Raw genomic sequence first — 21876 nt, forward strand, 5'->3', positions numbered from 1 at the left:
CAAGCCCAAGTCAACCTTCATCAAGAATCCCTCTAAAGTGGCAAAAAGGAAACGTGGTGGTACATAGCCAACAGAACAGCTGTACACTTGCTCGAACATGTCAATGAAGCTTCACAATTCTTGCACGCTGAGCACGACATCATTTGTGAATAATTGCTCGCAATATACGTACATGCTATGAATTTGCCACTTTGTCGTGATTTCGTTTCTGCATACTGCTGGAAAGGCTGTATTGTACTGCACATCCCTCAGACCATAAAGAGCTGCCAGTGAATGGTTGTGTTCTTTATCGCATGTTTGTTCTTGTGTGTCCGATTCCTTTGCAAAGTGTTGTTTACCTTCTCTTACAGCCCACCTCACGTAAGCAACACACAGCAAGAGATTTGCGTGACCACGTCACAAAATAAAGCATGTGAATGAGCGAGGAAACATCCTCCACTCCGCGATGAAGCAAACACACACAACTACGGTGCTGGCCAGAACCAACAAGCAAAAGTGCTTGACCTGCTTGCAATAGAGAGGGGAAGCGGCCGACAAACATCAGCAACGCCTCCTTCCGTACAGAACCGGGACAAAAATAACACGCGAGAGGCTGTAGCTACGACGCGCATAGCACGCCCTTGTTGAAACAGCGGGGCACGCCTGCGAGCCCACTCTAAACAACGCATCCTGCCCACACACAAGGCTTTTATACCAGCTACGGGCCCTGTCCAGGCCAAGTCGAAAGCATGAATAAGGGGCGCTTGTTTTGGCAGTCCTCTCTGCTCATCCATGTATTTCAACCAAACACTGCTAGGTGGCACCCGTGAGTTGCAGCCATTACCAAGTGCCTTGCAAACGACAGGAAACAGCTCTTCACCGACCTGGTTGAGAATTTACACCAACCTGCACTTTTATTCTAACAGGTTCACCATCCTCCAACAAACTTTCTCAGGTATTTGTGTATGCGCACTAGATCTATCCCTGGGAGTGATAGCCAGAGCTGTCCCTCTAGCGATGCAAAACTATCAGCAAATTGACTATTGACAGTATTTATAGTTTTTTTTAAACTATCAAAATATTGTAAACGAGACTATCGATAGTATTACAATATTTTGGTATGAAGAGAGAGAGAGAAAACAATTATTAAAACAAAGGGGAACCACGGGCCCTGGGCGTGGGTGAAACCATGATAGTAGCATTTTTATAGTCTTGCGATGGTTTGCCATTGAGAGTGCAATCGATAGTATTGCAATTTTTGGCTAGTCATATTACTAGAAATATTCTGATGATTGACCATCACTAATTAACTCAGTTCATGCAATTGGGAACAGGGAAATGTCGCTGAGTTTATGTTGCAGTGTTTATGTGTGGTACATTGCGTAATTCTACATTATCGACACGACACTATTGATGGTACCACCGATTCGTACTTTTGCTACATCAACAATGACTAAACTATTGATAGTACTATCAACAGCTTTCTATCACCACTTATGGCCATGGTGGCGGATTTAGAACGTGGGAACTGCAAATGTCACACACAGAATGTGGGCATAGGAGGAATTGACCAATAAACCCTCATATGCTACCTCATGGCATTAAGGCAAGGCAGTCTAAGTCAGAGCCCTCTATATGCAATGGGCCAGAAGAAGGGGAGCCACAGGGCTCTACTTTTTTTTATTTAGTCACAACCACATGAAGCAACTAGGCGGGGTGATGAAGTTAGGAAATTTGGAGGTGCAAATCGGAATCGGCTAGCACAAGACAGGGGTAATTGGAGATTGCAGGGAGAGGCCTTCGTCCTGCAGTGGACATAAATATTGGCTGATGATGATGACATGAAGCAAACAGGCAGTGAAGCCAGGGAAGGCATGCAGAGAAATTGACTTGTTTTAATTTGAAATGCAGAAGTAATAAGGAAAGGGAACTTGAAAGCAGACAAAATGACAACTTCCTTGCTTTCCTAGTTTGTCAAGAACTAAGAACACGTACAGTCAAACCCGATTATAATGGAGTGGTCCATCCGTTAAATACAGTTAAAGTACTTCAATATATCCGAACCGAGGTACAACAAACTTTTATGAACATTTATGATGACTTCGGTATACACGATTGAACAAAGCTACGAGCGATGGTGCTGAAACATCCACGGCAAACAGATTCTATATTGCTCTGTATTAGGTTGTGTGTCGTATTGTACCTTACCTGGTTATGTGCTAAAACATGCTCAGAAAGCATACAAAAAAAAAAAAAAATCTTCACACATGTATGACAATATGAGCAACTAATGCATTAAAGACAGCGAAGCGATACAAGCGAGTTCTCGCACCCTTTGTTGAAAGCACTAGGGGTCTGTTTTCCGGCTGTCGTCAGTGATAATTCATCACCGATACGGCCTGCGCCTTTTGACCAATGCCCTAGTCATACTGCTGCTTCAGGGCTCCCATGCAGGCTGCGTTGCTGGGCTATGCCATCAGCTTTCACCACTGCAGCCATGCAAACTCCAAGCTGATCTCCAACATGGAGCCGATAAAATGCAACACGTGAAACGAGAACTACGCATTACTAGCTAAGAAAACTGTACAATAAAGTTGCCTATTCAAGTGAGGTATACGCAAGGTAATCTTTACTTTATAACCATTGGTAATCCCGTTTCAAAGCGAAATTTTGGGCTCCAAAGCAGGTTGCATTGCTGACTGCTCTTTCGACTTTTCATACCAAGCACGCTGCAGCATGAAAACGGTTGTGGAGATCCCCTTAATACCTTCGCTGTAAAATAGAGCCCCTGTAGGTGGTTTAATAGTGCAGGTTGTAGGTGCTCGAAATTCGATATATGCAACGTCAAGCTTGTTCTAAGGAACTTGTGTGCGCGCTCCTGGTGTGCGAGGCACTCATAGATGGCACTACTTCTGTGCAAGTCGGGCCGGCTGGCGGTTTTGGCGGCAGTGTAACTTGAGCCCGGAGTGCCCGGAGTGAACCCCCTCCCATGTGCGGGAAAGAAGGGCAGAAGAGGGACGGGCTACGCACCGAGCAAGACGCCCCATTCCAGTCTCCCCGTCTTACTTTTACCTAAATATATGTTTTCGTTAAAGTAACCGCTGTTCCAGTTTCCTTCTATCTCCGAAAAGCGTATTTAACAATTGCAAGAATATCGCCAAGTAAACTTTGCGTGTTCCATATATACAGCTTAACTGCTGTACCCGGGCTCATCATAATCTGGTTTGACTGTAGTCATATGCACAACTCGCCACCGGAGGACTGAGCTGCAACAGAGATGCAGAACGGTCTTTCCGCGTGTTAGAAACTGAAGGTCCAGACGAACGAAGTAAAACAACGATGTAAAGTGTTTTACTGAAAGATGCAGACTGAGAAATGCAATCCTGACACAAAATTTCAGCAAGAACAGAATAGTGCAACACTTTTCAAAAGATGTTTGAATAAAAACACAGCAACATGCATTTTTTTGTGAAATGACAATGAGCTAAGCGCTACACAACAAGTGGCAGTGGGAAAAATGATAGGCAAGATGATAAGGGACAGTAAGATACCAGTATGGATTAGGGAATACAAGAAGCTGATTTTAAGTGGAGACTAAATGGAAGAAGTGGAGTTGGGCAGGTCATGTAATTTATAGAGCAGATAATTGGGTGTTGGAAATGCAATCAAGTACAGCACCTATATGAGCATGTGAGAAACACATGCCTAAACAAACGTTCAGTATAATGAAGGTATTTTCATGTTGCATAAACATTCGTTATAACTTGTCTACAGCAGCTACAGGTGCTAAGATCCATCCAATACGCTCTTTTAAGTTAAACGAGACTAGCAGAAGGCTCCACACAACTCTGTAAAACTTAATTTCTTTAATTTAAATTACTCTGCTAAATTAGGCACAAGACCAAAACAGCATATAAAAAAGAACACTGGTTCTAGAGCCTCTTCTCATAAGTACAAGAGTGTGAAACAGTGTTTTTTTTTGTTTTTGTACATACAAAATGTTAGATATTCTCTCCAAGGACAATAGATGAATAGAATTCCTTGCCTCATAATTCAATGCTGCTTGCTTGAGTGAAATAGTTGACGTGTTTATTATTATCACTGAGGCATTGTACTTTTTCTTAAAGGGGCCCTGAACCACTTTTTATCGAACTGGAGAAAGACATTTGAGGTGAAAATAGGTTATTTCAGAAGTACTTTGCAGCAAAAAGTACTTCAATTCGTTCAGCAGAAGCGGAGTTATTGGCAATCAAACATTTGGCCTCTTCGATTATCCGTGCCCGACAGTCCCAGACTGCCCGAGACGGTGCTTTCAGCCACTGAGCGTTGCGTATGCCGTCTTTCGAACAGTCCGGGACTGTCAGAGATGGATAATCAAAGAGGCCCAATGTCTTCACTGTGCACCCCCTTCCTTCTTCAATGCCTTGCACTGCGAAGGCTACGGCGGAGTGGGGCGGGGCCACAACACTCCGCCTTCGAAACGTCACCGTGGCGCGCAGTTCAAATTTCCTTTTGGATGTTAACATATCTTCTTTCTGGGGTTTTACGCGCCAAAACCAGTTCTGATTATGAGGCACGCAAGGATGTTAACGTAGTCGCTACAACTTCAGATTTTGGTGCGTATAAGGTGCTAAACGTAAGCCAAACGCGGTTGTCCTCAGCGAGCTGCAGTGCGCTTAGCCAGTGGACACGTGGTCGCACCCCGCGGCAGTGTAACCGACAGCAGCGACCAATAGCAGCCGCATATTGAAATGTGCTTTATTACGTAATTAAGCACACAGAAGAGAGTGAGGATCATGGCCTCTGTTGAAACGAGAGCGTTTGAGAGAAAGGTGACTTAGCGCTCCGCTTGCGATCTTTACGCACCGCGTACAACAGCAAAACTTGACTGAGATGTTCACAGCAGCGTATGCTACCCGCGGACTATGTTATTTCACCATGGCCGAGGGGTGGTTCAGGGCCCCTTTAACATGTGACATGCTCTATTTATGACCACATAAAGCCAACAGACAATAAAGCCAAGAAAAGCAACAGTTAAATTAAGTGAGGTTGAAACTGGAATGTAGAAAGTAATGAAGAAAAGGGAAATAAAAGTAGACGAAAAGATAAATTGTCGCCGGCGGGAGCGGCGAGAGCCGAACCTGCAACCACCCGCAACCTATTCATTGCGAGGGCTCGAATCTGGCAGCCTTGATGCCATTAGGTAGCATGCGAGGGTTTATTAGCCACGCGCCTGCTCTCCCAAGATCACATGTTACGTGACGCCATCGGGCTAAAATGGATGTCATCCGCCCACCATGGTTCCAAGTGGCACTGGCTAACACACCTAGGGCTAAATCTAGTAAAACATAAATATTGGCCCAAGTTAGTGGACGAATTGATGGCCGTCACCGTAGCACAATTGGTAGTGCAACGCACATGTAATGCAGAGGTTCCGGGTTTGGATCCCCCCACCAACGACAAGTTATCTTTTTGTCCACTTCCCCCCCCCCCATTTCCCCCCTTTTTCTTCCATTATTTTCTCTATTCCAATTTCGACCACACTTAATTTACCCGATGCTTTCCTTGGCTTCATGTGGTCATGATTAACAAAACCGAGCCCCTCAGTTCCCCCTTCTCTCTATTCATTGCGAGGGTCTCGAATGCATTTTTATTTGCCTGGTGATGTCCTTGTCCCAATCCAGGTCCCATATGACTACTGTGCCTAGGTGAACCGTAACTCATTCGAGGGGGTTAACATCCAAAAGCAAAACTGGGGCTATAACATAGACACCGTAGCGGAGGGCTACGGCATAATTTCGACCCCCTGGAGTTTTTGAATGTGCACCTAAATCTAAATAAATGTACTCTCATCACACACACACACACGAAGGCCAAGGGTCTCGAGACACGCAACACTATTACATCATATCACACTGGCACACTTCCAAGGGTCGGAAGAAAAACAGGCGGGAGGGGGCACCCTGCAGTTGCTCCCTTTATCGACCTGCCCTCGCACCACACAAGAGATTGGCAGCTACGCTGAAGTTAACACACGCAAAAGCTTTCCCTGGCAGTAAGGGGGGTGGGGGGAAAGCTTATGCACCGGCGCCGCCCTTGGGTTAAATTTGGGAGACCCACTTCCGAAACTAAAGGAAGACTGGGTGCCGTAGCCAGCAGCCGCAACGCGACCCGGAAAAGGAGAGACAGATGGCAGGGGCGGAAGCGGGGGCAACCAATTTTAGAACTTTCGTGCACAGCCTGCCCTCGGTGTTTGCACGAAGCCCTCGCTCTACTGCAGCTGAAGCTCGTTTTTTTGCTGGCGCACATGGGGGAAGGTAGATTCCAGCACGACATGCAACAAGTGCTGCAATTAGCACTCGTTACCGGACAAGCCCCAACTCGCTTCTCTTCACTCTTTCTTTGCTGCTCGCTAACAAGAGAGTAGAGGGGGAACCAAAACTGACAAGGAGACGGGGCCCCAACTGAAGGTGATAAATCACTTGGATGCATTTCCCGTGTCAAAATCTGCACTGACAAGTAACAACATTTGACGTGCCACAATCTATAACCGAGTTGAGGAACCTGGAAACTTGCGAGAGACCTACGAAACACTGCAAACAGTGGCGACACTTTTTATAACAGGTACTTTTTATAGACATTGAGGTACTTTCTACAGACATTGCAGCGAATGTTTGTGCAGTTTAATTTACAAATTATCCCCATGTTATTTCACTTGATGCCATTTTTTCACAAAACAGCTTTTTGAAAACCGGAATTACATAACCACAATCAACGCATAGTGACCACACCGCCATTCACATAGTTTATCGGCATGGAGTTAGTAAAAGCTGAAGTTCATTGAAGTGAGTAATCATGACAGGCAATATGTGGGGTATCATACAGCCTACGTTAATTATATTGCACACTGCATACGACAATTAAAATAATGGCTACCGTGATGGGTTGTCCTTACTTTGCAGTATCTGACCAGAGTCATCAACGAATTATGAAATCTTCGATTTTATGAATTATGCAAGGATCACACTGTAAATAGCTACAAGAGAAACAAGTTATGCAAGCCTGTACACCACAGTTGATTAATGCGGGTCCATGTCTGAAAGTGATACAGGAGCTGTCAGAGACGCCGTAGTAGTGGCGCTACATGAATTTTTGACAACCTGGGGATTTTACAATCTGCACCCAAAGAATGGTAAATGAGTGCCTTCTGCATTCCACTCCCATCGTAAAGTGTCCATGGTGGCCAGGGGTTGAACCCTCAACCTCAGAAGGACGTTGTAGTTCTGACCCAATTTAGAATGAGGTGAAATCTGAGAAGTTGGTAGGGTTTCCAAGGTATGAAAAGGCAAGCGCACAAACCACAGATACAAGAGGTCGTCCTGTTTCGTTCCTCCTGTGTTCATGTCACGTAAGCCTGCCATCACACCCAATAGAGGCTGTCAGACTGCATTTCCTCCTTTGCCCAGCAGTGCACTGCTCTATAATCCATTCAGGCACTCTGTGCGCTATTTGTGCACGTCAAGACAGTGCATGAAAAGCAAATCCACTAAAGAAAATATTCATATCTAGAATGTGTCGCACACATCTTGAATCACTTCTGATGGGACCTACGCTGCAAATTTGTATAAAGAGTGAAATGTTTCGGTAACACGAGTTGGTAGATCTGGTTGCTATGTTAAGCAATATTTTTAGCTCGGTGCTTATTTTTGCCATCCGTCTGTGCCAAGTTAAAAGGAATCATGGGCTTCGTCAAGCCATTTTGTGGCTTTTAGTCCACCAGCCCTCAACATCTGTATTCTTCGGATTGTGATGTTGGAATAAAGTGATTTGATTAGATAGACGGCTGGATGTATGCCCTTTGGGTCAGTAGATTGTCATGCAGCAGGTTTACTCCTTTTATTGCTTTTCACTGTTTTAAATCGGGCCTATTCTAGTGGTGGGACAAGGTGATCTACAGTTATCGTATAAATTAAATAGTTGATGTTCTCATATAGTATGACCTTCTTGTAGAGAGATGTCGCATGGAAACTCCCCGAAGGATTCAAAATACTTAAACCCCCCGTTGTGCAGCTGCAAACTTTTCCCGATTCTGAAGATGCAAGAAATGTTGGAACTAAACTTTAAGTGGACCGAATTAATCGGCACCTGACAAGAATAAAGGAGAGTCACTGTGCCCACTAGCGTCTAAAATGGCACCGTCAAACAAAAACAGAGCTACCACTTCTTACTAAAGATCAGCTCTGAACACTGTTATTGCCAGCTGGCATGGCAATAATGCGTGGCTTGCGGGCAAACAGCCAGCTTTCCACTAATGAAGTCGCACGAGAATGCCTGGCCGTTTAATATTGCTTTTTGCCCCCATGTTCAGTTCCAGTGCCTGTATGCAGTGACAGCATACTTGCAGCAGCTGTTGCCCAGAAAGTGCTGTCAATATGTGACCTCCTGTACGCACAGATAAAACAGGTGTAGTGGTTTTCCGGTGTACAAGGTACAAAGAATTCCCCCCCCCCCCTATCAATTATGTTACACAAGAGCAGAACAGATGTGATAAGCCTTAAATGCACGTGCAACGCCATGATAACACTGTCGCAATGAACAATGACCTTTCCCTAGCCAGTCAGAGCCCCAGTGAATCAACAGCTAGCATACGCAAACACAGCAAATTCCATGGGGAATTTCATCATTTATCTGGGTGAGAAAGCGTGCTTTATATGACTGCATGCTCAACTTATGTGTTTAAAGTGGCCTACTTCATGTGCTACCGTTTACCATGCCGACAAAAAGAATGCACTGCACTTCCCATTAAACAACAAAGGCTGTTCTGGATTGACCGGAAGAATTCGAGGAAAAGTCCAACGCAGTCACCCCGCATATCTTGTGCTGTTCAAGAAGGTACAGTATTCAACGAAAGTACTGAGGCATACCGGGGAGGCCGCAGTACTGAGGCCACAGTACAATTACAGTAGTCCTTGAGCAAGGTGTCCCGGCAGAATGGGCATTGAAAAGCCGAGCCCATTGGAGCAAGGTCTGGCACAATGCTCAACTAGACAACTGTGCACACATAACTTCATGCGCCGCACACCCGGTGTTTGTAAGAAAACGTTCTAGCCAGTCATTCCAGTGGTAACGGCTGCTATGTCTCAGGCGAAGAGGTATCGTGGGAAAGCCACCTTACAGTTTTAGAACACCACTAGAGACAGAAAAATGGCAGTATGCATTAGAGTTCACAACTAAGTAGGCAATATCCAAGTCGACGTTACGAGGTAGAAGCAGATTTGGGAAGGTCATGTAATACATAGAATGAACAGTCCAATTCATGAGTAAAACAGTGGATACTTCTGAAAGAGAAATTCATTCGAAAGCAACAGAGAATCATAGGAAATTGACAGACTTCAGACATAAGCTAAGCACTGCAGGCAAGGAATGTGAGTGATTGGAAATCTCCGAGAAAGAAGGCGTTTGACCTGCAATTTTACAAGGATGGCACTATTTGCCTTTAATTTGTTTCACCACAGCGTCGAAACAACTATCACAACGAGTCCAAAAGGCGCCCACACGATGCAATGGGAAAGCTTGGCATATTAAGTTTCCACACGATCCTCCTTGAACCTAACACTATGCGCTTCACGTGACTTTGCATATAGCTACCTAGGTACTCCCGCCTATCCAAATTAGGAAGGATGCCTGCCCACACTGAAAGGCTATCTATGACAGTGCCTTGCAATGGCCATTGATGAATGCAGCAATCTAACTTAAACAGCTCATCAAAATACAGTCAAACATTGTAATAATGAAGGCTGTTGTTGAGAAATGACCTGCATAGCAAAGTGGACAACATGGCTGGGCCAGCGTTCTATCGCACACCTGTAATGCGAATGCCACTACAACAGTGCTACAACAAACCTGCCTGTCCAATGAATCCATGTGTGCCTGGTCACATTTTAGCCTTATAGAGTGAAGTTACGCCAAAGCACCCACACTGGCTCTTCGTTGCTATTTTCCATTAGCAACGTGCAAGTCTTGTAAGTGACCCTAAGGACAGTGAGAAGGATTCGACAGCGGAGAGAAGAGTGATGGCAACTCAAGAAACGTTAGCAGCATTCGACTCCCTTCCACTGCTCCTTGTCAGGACCTCCAAGTGAGTGCGCTCGACTAACATCAGTGGTGGTCAATTACTTTGTGAAGCAGCGATATCTAAATGTAAACGTCTCTATGACGTCGGATATGGGAACTACAAAAATGTAAGGCGAAAAGCCGCATGGGTTTCCTTTATAGCTTTATGCTGCTCTCAGATGGATGACAACTATTTCCTTTCGTGGTCAGAATAAAGTTATTCGGTTGCGACAAAGGATGCGACATTTATAACGAAGTGACCCGTATAACGAAAGATATTCGCTCCGTTATATAAAGGCGTTTCTAGGGCATAGATTAGTTTCTTTTATTCCGAAGCGTTTCTCTCCCTCCCTCCCTATCAACAGTCGCGAAGACGCAAGAACGCACACTTGTGCCGAGCATACGCGATCGACTCATTCCGGCCGAATTTCGTCCGCTACGCGGCCGGGCGTTTTCGCGTTCACGGCACGTCTCTCCCGCCGAATGCCGCGTAGGCGGCGAGCTTCGGGTTACGACAACGCCGGCCGTAGAGTAGTACCTATCGCATTTTCTTCTCGGAAGGTGACAAACACCAACCCGAGAACGACAGGTTTCCCAGTGAGGGCGGGGGAGGGGGGTGTTCCGCTGTCACGGGCGGCACACGGCTGATGAGCTGTCGACACCCGATACCGCAAGCGCGCGCCGAGATGGAGCAAACAAGCTGGAGGTTAGCACAAAAAAAAAAAAAAAACTAATAAAACACAAATGAACGCAGCCACACCACGTATGCCACAGGAATGTGATCGGGAGAGCAGAAATCCGGCTTTACCGGCAGTTGGAACGTTAGCGCCGCCTCGTTTTTTTATTTTTTTTCTATACACGATTTTTTTTTTTATCTGCTTCCTGCAAGCGTTATCTTTCAAGCGCACAGGTGCAGCGGTAGACACCGATGAGCGAGTGATACATAGAATGACCGCGCGCTCACAAATCGGCTCGCCCGCGGTATATGTCTGACCGATAAAACGTTACGCTACGGCGCAGTGTTTGTTCTTGGCTCCAATTAAGCCCGCGTTTGCTCCCACCGACACCTATATACCCGCCGATATCGATAGCGCAAATTGCGGGGCCAGGCACCGACCCGCTCGACGCGTAACCGCCCTGAGGGGGGCAGTTCTACGCGAATGAATAAGCGGACTCCGGCAGGCGTGCGTCTTCCCCCCCGGCTGTGTTTTTTCTCTTTTTCATTGACAATGCCGTCTTGTCCCGTGGTCTCGCGTAGCGCGCGCAACACACACGACCTCAAAAAAGTGGGACAACACGGCGTATTTTTGCTGCTTCGCCTACACCGACAGTGTCTTCTTGCTTTTCCTTCTTTTTTCCGCACGTCTGTTTTATTCAGACGCGTAGGCGCCGGCACGCGCGGGAGGCACAAGACGGGCGTGCGAAAAAAGAAAATAATAATAAAAAGCATTTTAACGTCGTACGCCAGCGACACGGAGGAAAGGTTCTGACGTGAAACAGCGGCCGCTACCTACGTAACGACCTCGACTCGACGCCAAAGCGAACGCCACCCGAATCAGAGAGGAGCAAACGTGACTCCCTTCCATTCAAAAGGCGTATGGAAATATGCCAGCTGAAATTTGAGAGAAGGCCCGCGCCTGATCGGTTTTCGGGCGTACAAATTTATACCTCTGAAACCGTAACACTCTCCTCCCCGACCTCTCATTTTAAATATTTTTGTTCAGTTTATTTCTGGACTCGAGGGAAAGTGGACAGAAGAATTGGCGGTCGTCCCTGGCCGGGGAGGATAGAGAAGCAAAAAAACCGACCGGCCGCGATGAGCCACGCTTGCCGACTAATCACGGACTTCCTGAGGAGCTGCTGTTCCTGGCTTGCGTGGAGTTTCCCCAGCGCTGACTGGATGTCGGCGGGGATGCGTTAACGACTCCTCAGCGGAGCCCGGGCCTAGATTTTTATCTCTTCGACGGGAGACACGACCAACCGACGACACACAAGAGCTGCAGCCCACACGAGGAACCAACCGTCACACAGTCTCTCGCTTTTTTTTTAAAGCCGCGGCGACGATTCAATCAAAGCCAATCAGGGGCGAGGCGCCGGGTCCGTTGCTTTGTAGCGGGGCATGCTACATACAGCAGTACACGTGATTGCCCGTCAACGACGAATTTCCCGGCAAGAAAAAGCAAAATCAAACGCAAAGGAGCGTCGAGGGGGCTTCCCAACACAACGTGCCTTTCGCGGTCATCCGGGGAGGCCTTTTTCCGCCGGCGTTCATTTTTTTCCGGACTCTAGAGAAAAAGCCGACCGGCTTTTGACTGAGCTGGCGCTTAAGTGTAGAGGGAAGGAAGGCTAGCAGAGATGAAAAAGGAAACGGGTTTGTCGGCGCGCGTGCCAAAGTTTTTTTACAGCAGAGCGAACACTCCGCAGGATCGCGAACAAACACCTAGCAAAAACGAGAAAATCGCTCGCTCTCTGGCTCACGAGCGGACGTCGATGACGGCCCAAGTTTTGGCGACACCAACGATATTTGCCCTTAAAAGAGTCTCACGAAACGCCAACCGACGACACAGCTACGCTTGGCACGATGACGCCGAACCATTGCTAGTTAAAAGTGCACGGAGCGCGCACAGAGCGCACGCGAAGCAAAGAAGGCGTGGTGCAGGACCTCGAGAGAGAGAGGTCGCGGTTAGTAGTAGTAGCACTCACCCGTCGCCGACGACCACGCACTTTATCGCCTGCATTTCGTGTGTAGCGTGTCCCCACTCGACGGGTTAACTGTTCCGGGCCACTTTGCAACGGAGTTCCCTGCCGACGACAGGAGGACACAAAAAGCACAAATTTTTTTTTTCGCGTCACCACCGAAACGCCACCACCACCTCCAACACGCTGCCGGAGCACCACAACTTCTCCTCGCCTCGAGAAGATAAAGAAAACAAAACACACCACCACCACTACTACCACCACCTCCAACCGCACGGAGCAGGCAGCACACTCCCACAAGTCAGCTCTCCGCTCGCTGGGCGGTGGACAAAATGGCGGCCATATATAGAGAACAAAATGGCGGATGCCGAAAAACTTTGTCCCCAGTTTGTGACGCCTTTTGGTACCTAGGAAAATTGTATCCGCTTTGAGATCAGCTTTTTTTTGTGGACAAGTTAAGCTCATGTAGTTATTTTTACTATTATAAAATTTAATATTGCACAAAAATTACAATTAAAAGTCTGGGGAAAGTCCTTATTTCTTAAATTGCAGACGACATAGGGAAAGAAGCTGCGAGTTTAGCGCCCCCCAAAGTTCGTTCAGCTCGTAGTTGATAATACATGTCAGCCACACAACCACGCGTCAACATTAAACCAAACTTAGGCGACATTATTTGAAAGCATAATATGCCATTTGCAAGTTTTTGCGCCATCTATGTTTAAAAATTAAAACTATACTCAAGTAGTATTGGTAAGTTAAAAGTTAATACATAAAGAATTTATCACTTTGTAGATGTCGAGCACATATTAATATTGCTGTTCGTTTTTGAAACAAATAGTGAATGGAGAGTATTCGAACGCACGACGTGCTCTTGTACTTACAGACCACTTGCTCAGACATCTATGGCGTCCGCCGTGGCCTGCGCGGTCTGTTTAGCCTTCGTGCGTGAAATGTAAATAATTACACGCGTCCCTCAGTGCTCCACGGCCACTCGACGTGTTCGGTGGCGGTGGCGCAAGCGATGGCAACCGTTTGGCAACAAGTCCTCGCCATCGACGCCCGCTACAACGCCTACAGGTCGCCGAACGACCCAAACTTCCGTAAGTTTCGGTTCACGTTTCGCGCCCGCCTTAGACACCTGTTTCTTCGGGGCGGTTTAGCGAACACGGGTGTACCGTGGAAACATGATGTAGTAGCTTGACGCCGCTCCTCCCAAAATGAGCAGCAGTTTCTCGTCTACGTTGACAGCTGACGGCGAATGGTCACGCTGTGTTTGAGCGTCCATGTGAGCGCGTATTTACTCAGCGTTGCCGCAACAGCTCGGTGCATGAACTACACCGGACCGATGCGCTCAGCCTGTTAAGAGACTTGTATCCCACTTGATCGCAGCCTCGTCTTGATCGGTCGCAATTGTGGTTATCGGAGTGTTACGCGTAGCTGCTTCCGTATGATGTAGACGACCTGGTAGAACGCGCATATACATACAAGCTTGAAGAATTCAGTTTAGGATACTAAAGTTCGCGGTCCCTTGAGAGACAATTCCCACCGCAGACGTGCGTTTGGCCGGTGCTTCTTTACTGTGCGTGTAATGTAACACCTGTCCCAATCAATATTGACAAACTGATTATAGATCCCTGAAGTAATTCATCGCAAATTTTGTTCACAACTCCGAAACTGACTGTACGCGGCAAGATTCAGTGGAATGTGTTCATACTGGTGCTGACGCTCAAAAGTAATTTTTTTTTAACATTCATTGAAAGCAAGCCAGAACGTAAGTGGGGTTGCACACTTCAATCTTTTTGGCAAGTCCACTGGGAACGCCAAGACGTGCATGGAAATGTGTTATCCGCGTATAACAGTCCTGCTTTGTTTTGCAGGCACACTGTACATACGAAGACGGAGCCAGCTGCTCAGGGAGTCACAAAAGAATGAGGTGAGATATTATGTTTATCTTATATATATATGCATAAAATAGGGGTATATTTATATGTTGCTAAATAGACTTGTGGCAGCCCCACTTGCTGCTACCAGCTCAGGGAGAACACGAGGCACGCAGGAGGAGAATGAAGCCAGCTCCGACAAGGTGCGGCAACAAGCAAACAAGCGGCCGCAGTACAGGCATCAACAACAACAGGCACCGTCTTATTCATATATTCCTCCGCGGATGCCATGCCCTGCCTTGGAAGCCCTCAATAAACTGGAGATGGTCTAACTGACCTTGCCCTCTCCACGTTGGTGACCACGGACATCAACAACATGCCTGAATTAAGACACACCGGTGCACTGCATCCTCTGCAGGTCGAATTCAATCTCCGTGGCATCACGTCACAGCAGGACCGGCACCTCATCACGGTAGCTATGCTTCCTCCTGCCCTGCTTCGTGATGTCCCGCCTCCTGGGCCACAGACTTACGATGTGCTGCAGATCTTCGTGCTAGCTCTACTGGAACCAGCAACACCATCCCACTTGCCTCCAAACGCACAAATACTACATTCATCGTACAAAACGGCTTCACCTCAGCCAGCTGCTTCAGATGCTCCCGATGCTGTAATTGCGCCTCGCTGTCTGCTGCCACCTCAACCATCCTTGTCTCCCACTCGAGGCCCTCCTGCTGGCTTTCCGACAGCTTCCATTCGCTCCCCAATCGCGGCCTCTCCCGTGACACGTCTAATCTCGGCATCTCAAGCGCCTCCTGATGTGGCACCATACATGGAGCACAACCTTATTGAATTCGTCCAGTGTGCTGCATCTCCTACTGACAGCCTCCGGCACACTTGCACAGATGTTGTGCCCTCCATCACCCAACATCTCCAAGCATTCACCTCCCAATATGACCCTTTCGGGAAGCAGATAACGCGAGGCCACTCCAAAGTTTTCGGACAGTGCAGAGTCCCAACTGGCCTCATGCAGCCAGCATGCTGTTATGATGGCACAGCGTCCTGCTAGTGCTGCTTTCCTGGTGCCTATCTGCAGATCTCGGTCAACTGCGGTGCTTATCAAAATGTGAAATGCAGTCTCATTTGCTTCCCGTTCACCCTGAGCTTCTCAATGCCGCTGCGTCTAGAGTTGCACTGCCTGTGCCCTTCATGGTGCACCAGTCCAGCCAAGTACACACAGCTTTAGCACTTCCAACGGGTAACACTGCAACGACCCAACACTCTCCGGAAAGATCACCTCAGAAACGACCATCGAAACCTGCTTCAGCTTTGCAGAGCCAAGATTTCCTATCACCACCTGTGTCAGATACTTCAATGTCATTGTCCTGCCATAGACGCCAACAGCAAAATCGATGCCAATGTTGCCATTGTACTATACCTCAACTGACATCCACACACTAAAATCTATGCAGGCGCATTCCACCAAGCGCACAGCGTTTTACTTGTCATAATCGCAACACCTCACGCAAGTGTGCCTATGCCGTCAATGTTTGGAGCAGTTATCAATTCGAGCTCAACAACGACGACACTGCGAGAGCGCAGAATGTTTGCATTGTTTCATCAGGCATTCTGGCTGTTGCTGCAAGATGCAACACGCCGCTTCCTTTGCAACTTTTCACACCCCGTCACCCAATCTCAAGCATCATCAAAGGTGCCCTGATCATTGCTCTCAGGGATGGCCTCCTCAAATGTGACCTTGTGCCAGTCATGTCCATTTTATTTCCGACGTAAACTTCTCTCGGTTCATAGTCATGGTAAATAGCCTTTACATAGACTGTAAATAGTCATAATGCTTACACTGTACATATGTCAGAAACACCGTATACAGGAACTCTCGTCAGGACAGTATGTTTAGCGCCATCCACTTTTGGCAGCACCTAATTGTCTGCACTCTTTGTCTTCTTTTCTTTTCCTTTAGCTCATGCTTGTTTCCTTTTCCTCGTGCTACCTACAAATTCCCGCTGGGCAAGGGAGTTATGTTAAGTGGCAGCCCCACTGCCACTAGCACGTGAGGCATGCGAGAAGGAGAATGAAGCCAGCTCCGGTACAGTGCGGCCGCAACAAAAGCACCATTTTCATTCCTCCTCAAACGCTAAGCCCTGCCTAGGAAGCCCTCAATAAACTGGAGATGGTCTAATTGACCTCTCCCTCTCCGCAGACTATAGTTGGTAATGAATATAGAAGCAGTAAACGTAATGTGTTGTGTACAAGGAGAAATGGACATGGAACTGGATTAAGGCGTGTGCTAACTCACAAAGCCATTGTGAGTAAAGTTATCTGTTATTGCCAAGTGCTTCTTTATCAGTTGTCCTTGTGTTAATTGCATACGCTAAGATAGCGCCTCAGATTGAGAACTACTTATGAAAATAATGATGTTTACTAAAGCATGTTGTATATTTCTTAAGACATTTCTGCTTGGATCTATGCTGCAAAATTGTTCAATATATTGCTGAAAGTGTGTTGCGGAAAAAATTTCCATCCATAGTGTTTGTGCGTGAAAGTAGTATGTAGTCATTTAGTGAGTTCTTATCTTTCAATGTTGTTTGTAATGACATGCATCAGGAAAATTCCTTAAGGTGGCTGGGTGTTTTTCATATACGGTGCAAATAAAGTAGTCTAGTGCATTTCTGTACATGAAGTATATTTTCGAGTTAAAAGTGGATGAAATGCACATTTCTGGATGTGAGAAAACTCGCCAGAAAATTCGAAGTTGCACACTACTCTGCTTTACCACTGCGAGTTTTCAATTACATTTGCAGTGGAATCTCGTTGATACGATCTTCACGGGAACTGGAAAGTAAAACGTATCATCCGAAAGTCATGTTATCCGAAATACAATGCTCCTATAAAACACTAGCCGGGAAATTAACAAAAAGCATATTATCCCGAAAAACGTATTATGCAGAATCGTATCAATGAGATTCCACTGTAAAGACAATTAGGGAAATGTGTTAAAACTGAACTTTCAATAGATCAAATTAATTGGGGCTTTAAGGAGACATAGTGTTGCCTTGTCTGACAGCTGTGCTAATGGCGAAATATATTTGCTTCGCAAGTTGTAATCTAGAAGTTGCCATTTCATGACTTGGTAGAAACGTCGGGACTTACGTTTGTATTTTTTTTTAAAATTCTCGGGCTGTTTGGGTGCAACGCCTCAAGTGATGGATGAGCACGATTTCATCCCTTTGTTTGCTTTCCATTTGGCGGCGCCCATCCGTGACTTCAGCAATGCGTCGCATTCCGGAAACAATACCTGCGCCTCCGAAGCCAGCTGCTCGCTCAACGCTATGGCGTGTCCGTCGAACAATCGTAAGTGCTTCGGTTTTCACTTAGTTGCACATGCATTGCACGAGTGTTGCTTTCTTTGTAAAAAAAAATGAATAGCAACGAGCACAGTGTGAAAGCAGCTATTGCACAGGCCTTCCCTTTCTTTGTGCAAGAAGCCTAAATACTACTGCGCAGACTGAAGCAGCAACATGCTTCTTGGTGGCTTCCAGCAAATTAATAGTCTACGCCACCGGCATTGTGCAGTGTTGTTGACGTTTGAGGGCTCGCAGACGTGGATAGAGCTGGATTGTAGATCATTCAATGTTTTCTACTGGCTTGGGCACCCTTGTTCCTGGATTTCTTCTACCATATAACTAGACCCCTCGTGAATTTCACATTGCCGGAAGTACTTATACGATTGATGATCACTTTTAACACCGCACTTACTTTTCAAAATCTGCACTTCTGCTGCCATATGCTTCATTCACCACAGTGCTCTCTGCAGTTTGTTCAACTATGTCATTGAAAGTATTAGTTCGCTGCGGAGTATGATGGCCATTTTTTTTGTGACTATGTCCCATTTAAAAGAGCGTGCCTTGTAACAGAACTAAGCAGTGATGTGCTCAGTAGAGGTAGAGGTTGCATTTGGGTTGCTCCTGCTGAGGGCATCTAATATTTCATAATGCAAAAGGGTTTGCATACTATGGGCATTAAACGGTTGCAGTGTGTGGGACAAGTAACAAACCTGAATATTTTTGTAGGCTGGGCACACAACCTGGAATCCTGATTTTTAAGCAGCTTTATTATACATGACTAATGCAGTGTCATGCTGCTTTAGTGGCTGAAGGCACTAGCAGCGCAGGAATTCAGCATTTTAGTGGAGCCTGCACCATGTAAATATGGTACTAGTTGTGCATGAGACGAGTGATCAAAGTGGCATTCTTTTGGATTAAAACAATGAAATGCTAGTGAGCTGACTGGAATCCCAACGTGCGACTTTGCCAGCCAAAGCAACAAGCCGGAATAATCATTTACTTACTGGTCACCCTTACTTTGGCGCAAAGTGCTGTTATAATAGTTTTACAGAGTAGCATGTCACGACGGAATTATCAGCACTTTAACACTGGTACGGTAGTGTTGCTAGCTTCAAAAGTGGCATTTTTTTCTCAAGTTGAAAACAGGAATTTGAAAAAGTTTCATTATCTACGAATATTAAATTGACTGCAAAATATATTTTTCCCGGCTTCTTAAAAGGACATAAAAGTTTGACATTGATTGCTTATATTGTCAGCATTCTCTTTCAATATTTTCGTTAATTTGGCAGCAGAGGTCCATTATTCCTGGAGAAAATTCAGGCTAAATATGCTACTCTTGGATTTCGCCTCGATACCTCAGCACTTGTACACCAGTTTTGATGTCAGATTTCAAAGTATTTTCGTGTTGTCGGCCCATTTTTCTCCAGAGACCGTTCTCAAAATTTGAGAGGTGTCTTTTTGGTTCTTTTTGAATGCAATGTAATTATTTTTGTGAATTAACTTTCAACTAGTCTCGAGCAAATGGAGCTGCAGACTAAAGGCCGTCAAACTGCCAATTGATTGATTAATTGATTGATTGAGATTAGGATTGAACATCCAACACTGATGCTATGATAGGCACTGTTGTGGATTGCTCTGGACTAACTTCGACTGCCTGGTGTTCTTTAATATGTGCACTCAAATCGAAGTACACTAGCATTCTTGCATTTTGCCCCCATTTAAATGCTGTCTGCTTTGGTCAGAAGTCAAATCCATAGCCTTGTGTTCAGCAGCACTACACCATAGCCACTGAGCCGCCATGTGTCTTTCAAATGGCACATGGAATCTGCTCTTGACATATTTTCATCTTGGAATGGTGTGGAGTCAGCACATTCATTTACTGTGAATGTGCTGTGAATGACCACGTGAAACCAAAACTGGTTTCATGTGGTCACCAACTACTACAAGGGTTGACATTTGGCCTTGTTGGTGTATAGAATAGTAACAGGTAGGTATTAAGCACTTGAAGAGACGAGGGCGAATATAGGGAGGGCACAGCGTGAGAGCTAGCTTTCAACAAATGGGTTATTTGAAACCGAGGCACGCATGTAACACATTGACGACGCCCATCAGCTATAGCTAATACCGCGAGCTGTGTGCATCAGTTTCAATGAATCATTTGTTGAAATTTAACACTCCTTTTTTGTTTTCTACCTTCATCCCCGTCTATTCTAGCGTTTTATAGCTGTTATTACACCAACTGTGGTGAATGCTCTGCGGTAAACGTTCCAGTCTGTGATGACAGCATGGTAATTGTGAGGTGTAAATTTGATGCAGCAGTACTGCATGATGCTGTTGAAAAGAGATATGGTCTATGTGGTTGCTAACTTAGTGGGCTGTACCTTGTCTAAGACAACTTCAGAATCATGTGCAGTCGGCTTACTCCCGTGTTGCATTGCCGCAGGAGCAATCGAAGTCGGAGCATGGGCGGCAGGAGCAACAGTCGGGCAACACTTGAGGTAAGCCTCTCTCTTTCTCTCTGCTTGATTTGTGTATTTCTTTATTATTAGTAGTAGTAGTAGCAGTAGTAATAGTAGTAGTAGCAGTTAGTAGTATTAGTAGTAGTAGTTGTAGTAGTAGTAGTAGTAGTAGTAGTAGTAGTAGTAGTAGTAGTAGTAGTAGTAGTAGTAGTAGTAGTAGTAGTGCATAGTGTGTAGTAGTATTAATAGTTGGTGTAACATAACAGGCATATGCACCCTCATCGACACGCCTTCTTCATGAAACTGTAGGTACTGAGATGACCGACAATTCACTCTCCCCATGTTCTTTTCGGGAGAATGGGGGAGATCCAGAAATTCAGTGGGGAGTAGTATTTGGGGAGAGATTCTAACACCGGTGTTGAAGGGGATGGAACAGCACAAAAGACGGGACTACGTGTAGGCGGCAGACTCTCTTATCTACACTTACTTGTGCGCTCTTCCTGTCTGATGTTTTCAAAGAGAAAAAGAAAAGGAAAGACAGGAAGAATAAGCAGGAAATATCTCCTGCTATCTTCCGTGCGCTGGAGAAAAGGAAAGTAGGGTACTGAAGATTAGAGATAAGGAAGAAAGCAGGAACTATGTGAGATTGTTTGAGTCTCGGGTACAGTTTGCCAGTGTCACACAGTCGCACAGAGTGACACGATGATCAGCAGTAGCCGGAAAACGAAAGCTCCAGCCTGGAGCCAACATTTCAACAGGAAAACTTGTCTTCTTTAGCGAGGAGATAACGAACTTATTAAATTAAGTTAAATTCTGAAGAAGTTTTACATGCCAAAACCATAATATTGGTATGAGGGGGACTCGAGATAAATGTTTACCACCTGGGGATGTTTATTGTGCACCTAAATGTAATTACATGAGCGTTTCACCCCCACTGAAATGAGGCCACCATGGCCAGGATGGAACCCGTGATCTTGAGCTTAGCAGCATTGCCATGACCACTGGACTACCATGATGGGTCATTGAAATGACAGTGACACTGTCACACGCAGAGATATAGAGTACCGTACAGTGTCTCCGTTTGTTGCACAATCCAGCCTCTTTTGACTAAAACAGCATGTTCACAAAGCCAACAGTGTTTGTTAGACAATGGGGGGCATGTCGGGCAGTTGTGGTGATGGTTGATTGGTCTGCCACATTGCTGTCCCTCACCATTCATTGTTGCCTACAAGCTCGCTGTTTTTGTTCCCTGCTAGAAAGCAATACACCATGCCACACCGCACTTTTTTCTTTTTTGAGGACCACGTTCTTGCATGCACGTTTATCATATTACAGGCGTGGAATGGCAAAGTGGCATTATTACTGCTGTGAAAAGTGGGCAAATTGAGT

General features: G+C 45.9%; 2 protein-coding genes across 3 annotated transcripts in view; one reads left to right on the top strand and one right to left on the bottom strand.

Moving 5' to 3' along the window:
• The window catches only part of LOC119453550 (ras-related protein Rac1), a 30528-nt gene extending 17408 nt beyond the window's left edge, over positions 1-13120 (bottom strand). The window contains exon 1 of the mRNA XM_037715603.2: positions 12796-13120. Coding sequence (XP_037571531.1) covers positions 12796-12830 — 35 coding nt within the window. The 5' untranslated portion in view covers positions 12831-13120. The remainder of the gene's footprint in view (positions 1-12795) is intronic.
• A 555-nt stretch (positions 13121-13675) lies between these two features.
• LOC119453552 (WD repeat-containing protein 13) overlaps positions 13676-21876 on the top strand; it is a 34931-nt gene continuing 26730 nt past the window's right edge. For both annotated transcript variants that reach the window (XM_037715604.2, XM_037715605.2), the window contains exons 1-4: positions 13676-13889; positions 14667-14722; positions 17953-18035; positions 20472-20526. In XM_037715604.2, coding sequence (XP_037571532.1) covers positions 13811-13889; positions 14667-14722; positions 17953-18035; positions 20472-20526 — 273 coding nt within the window. In that variant the 5' untranslated portion in view covers positions 13676-13810. The remainder of the gene's footprint in view (positions 13890-14666; positions 14723-17952; positions 18036-20471; positions 20527-21876) is intronic.

This window comes from Dermacentor silvarum, chromosome 5 (genome assembly GCF_013339745.2).
Source record: "Dermacentor silvarum isolate Dsil-2018 chromosome 5, BIME_Dsil_1.4, whole genome shotgun sequence".
Lineage (NCBI taxonomy): Eukaryota > Metazoa > Arthropoda > Arachnida > Ixodida > Ixodidae > Dermacentor > Dermacentor silvarum.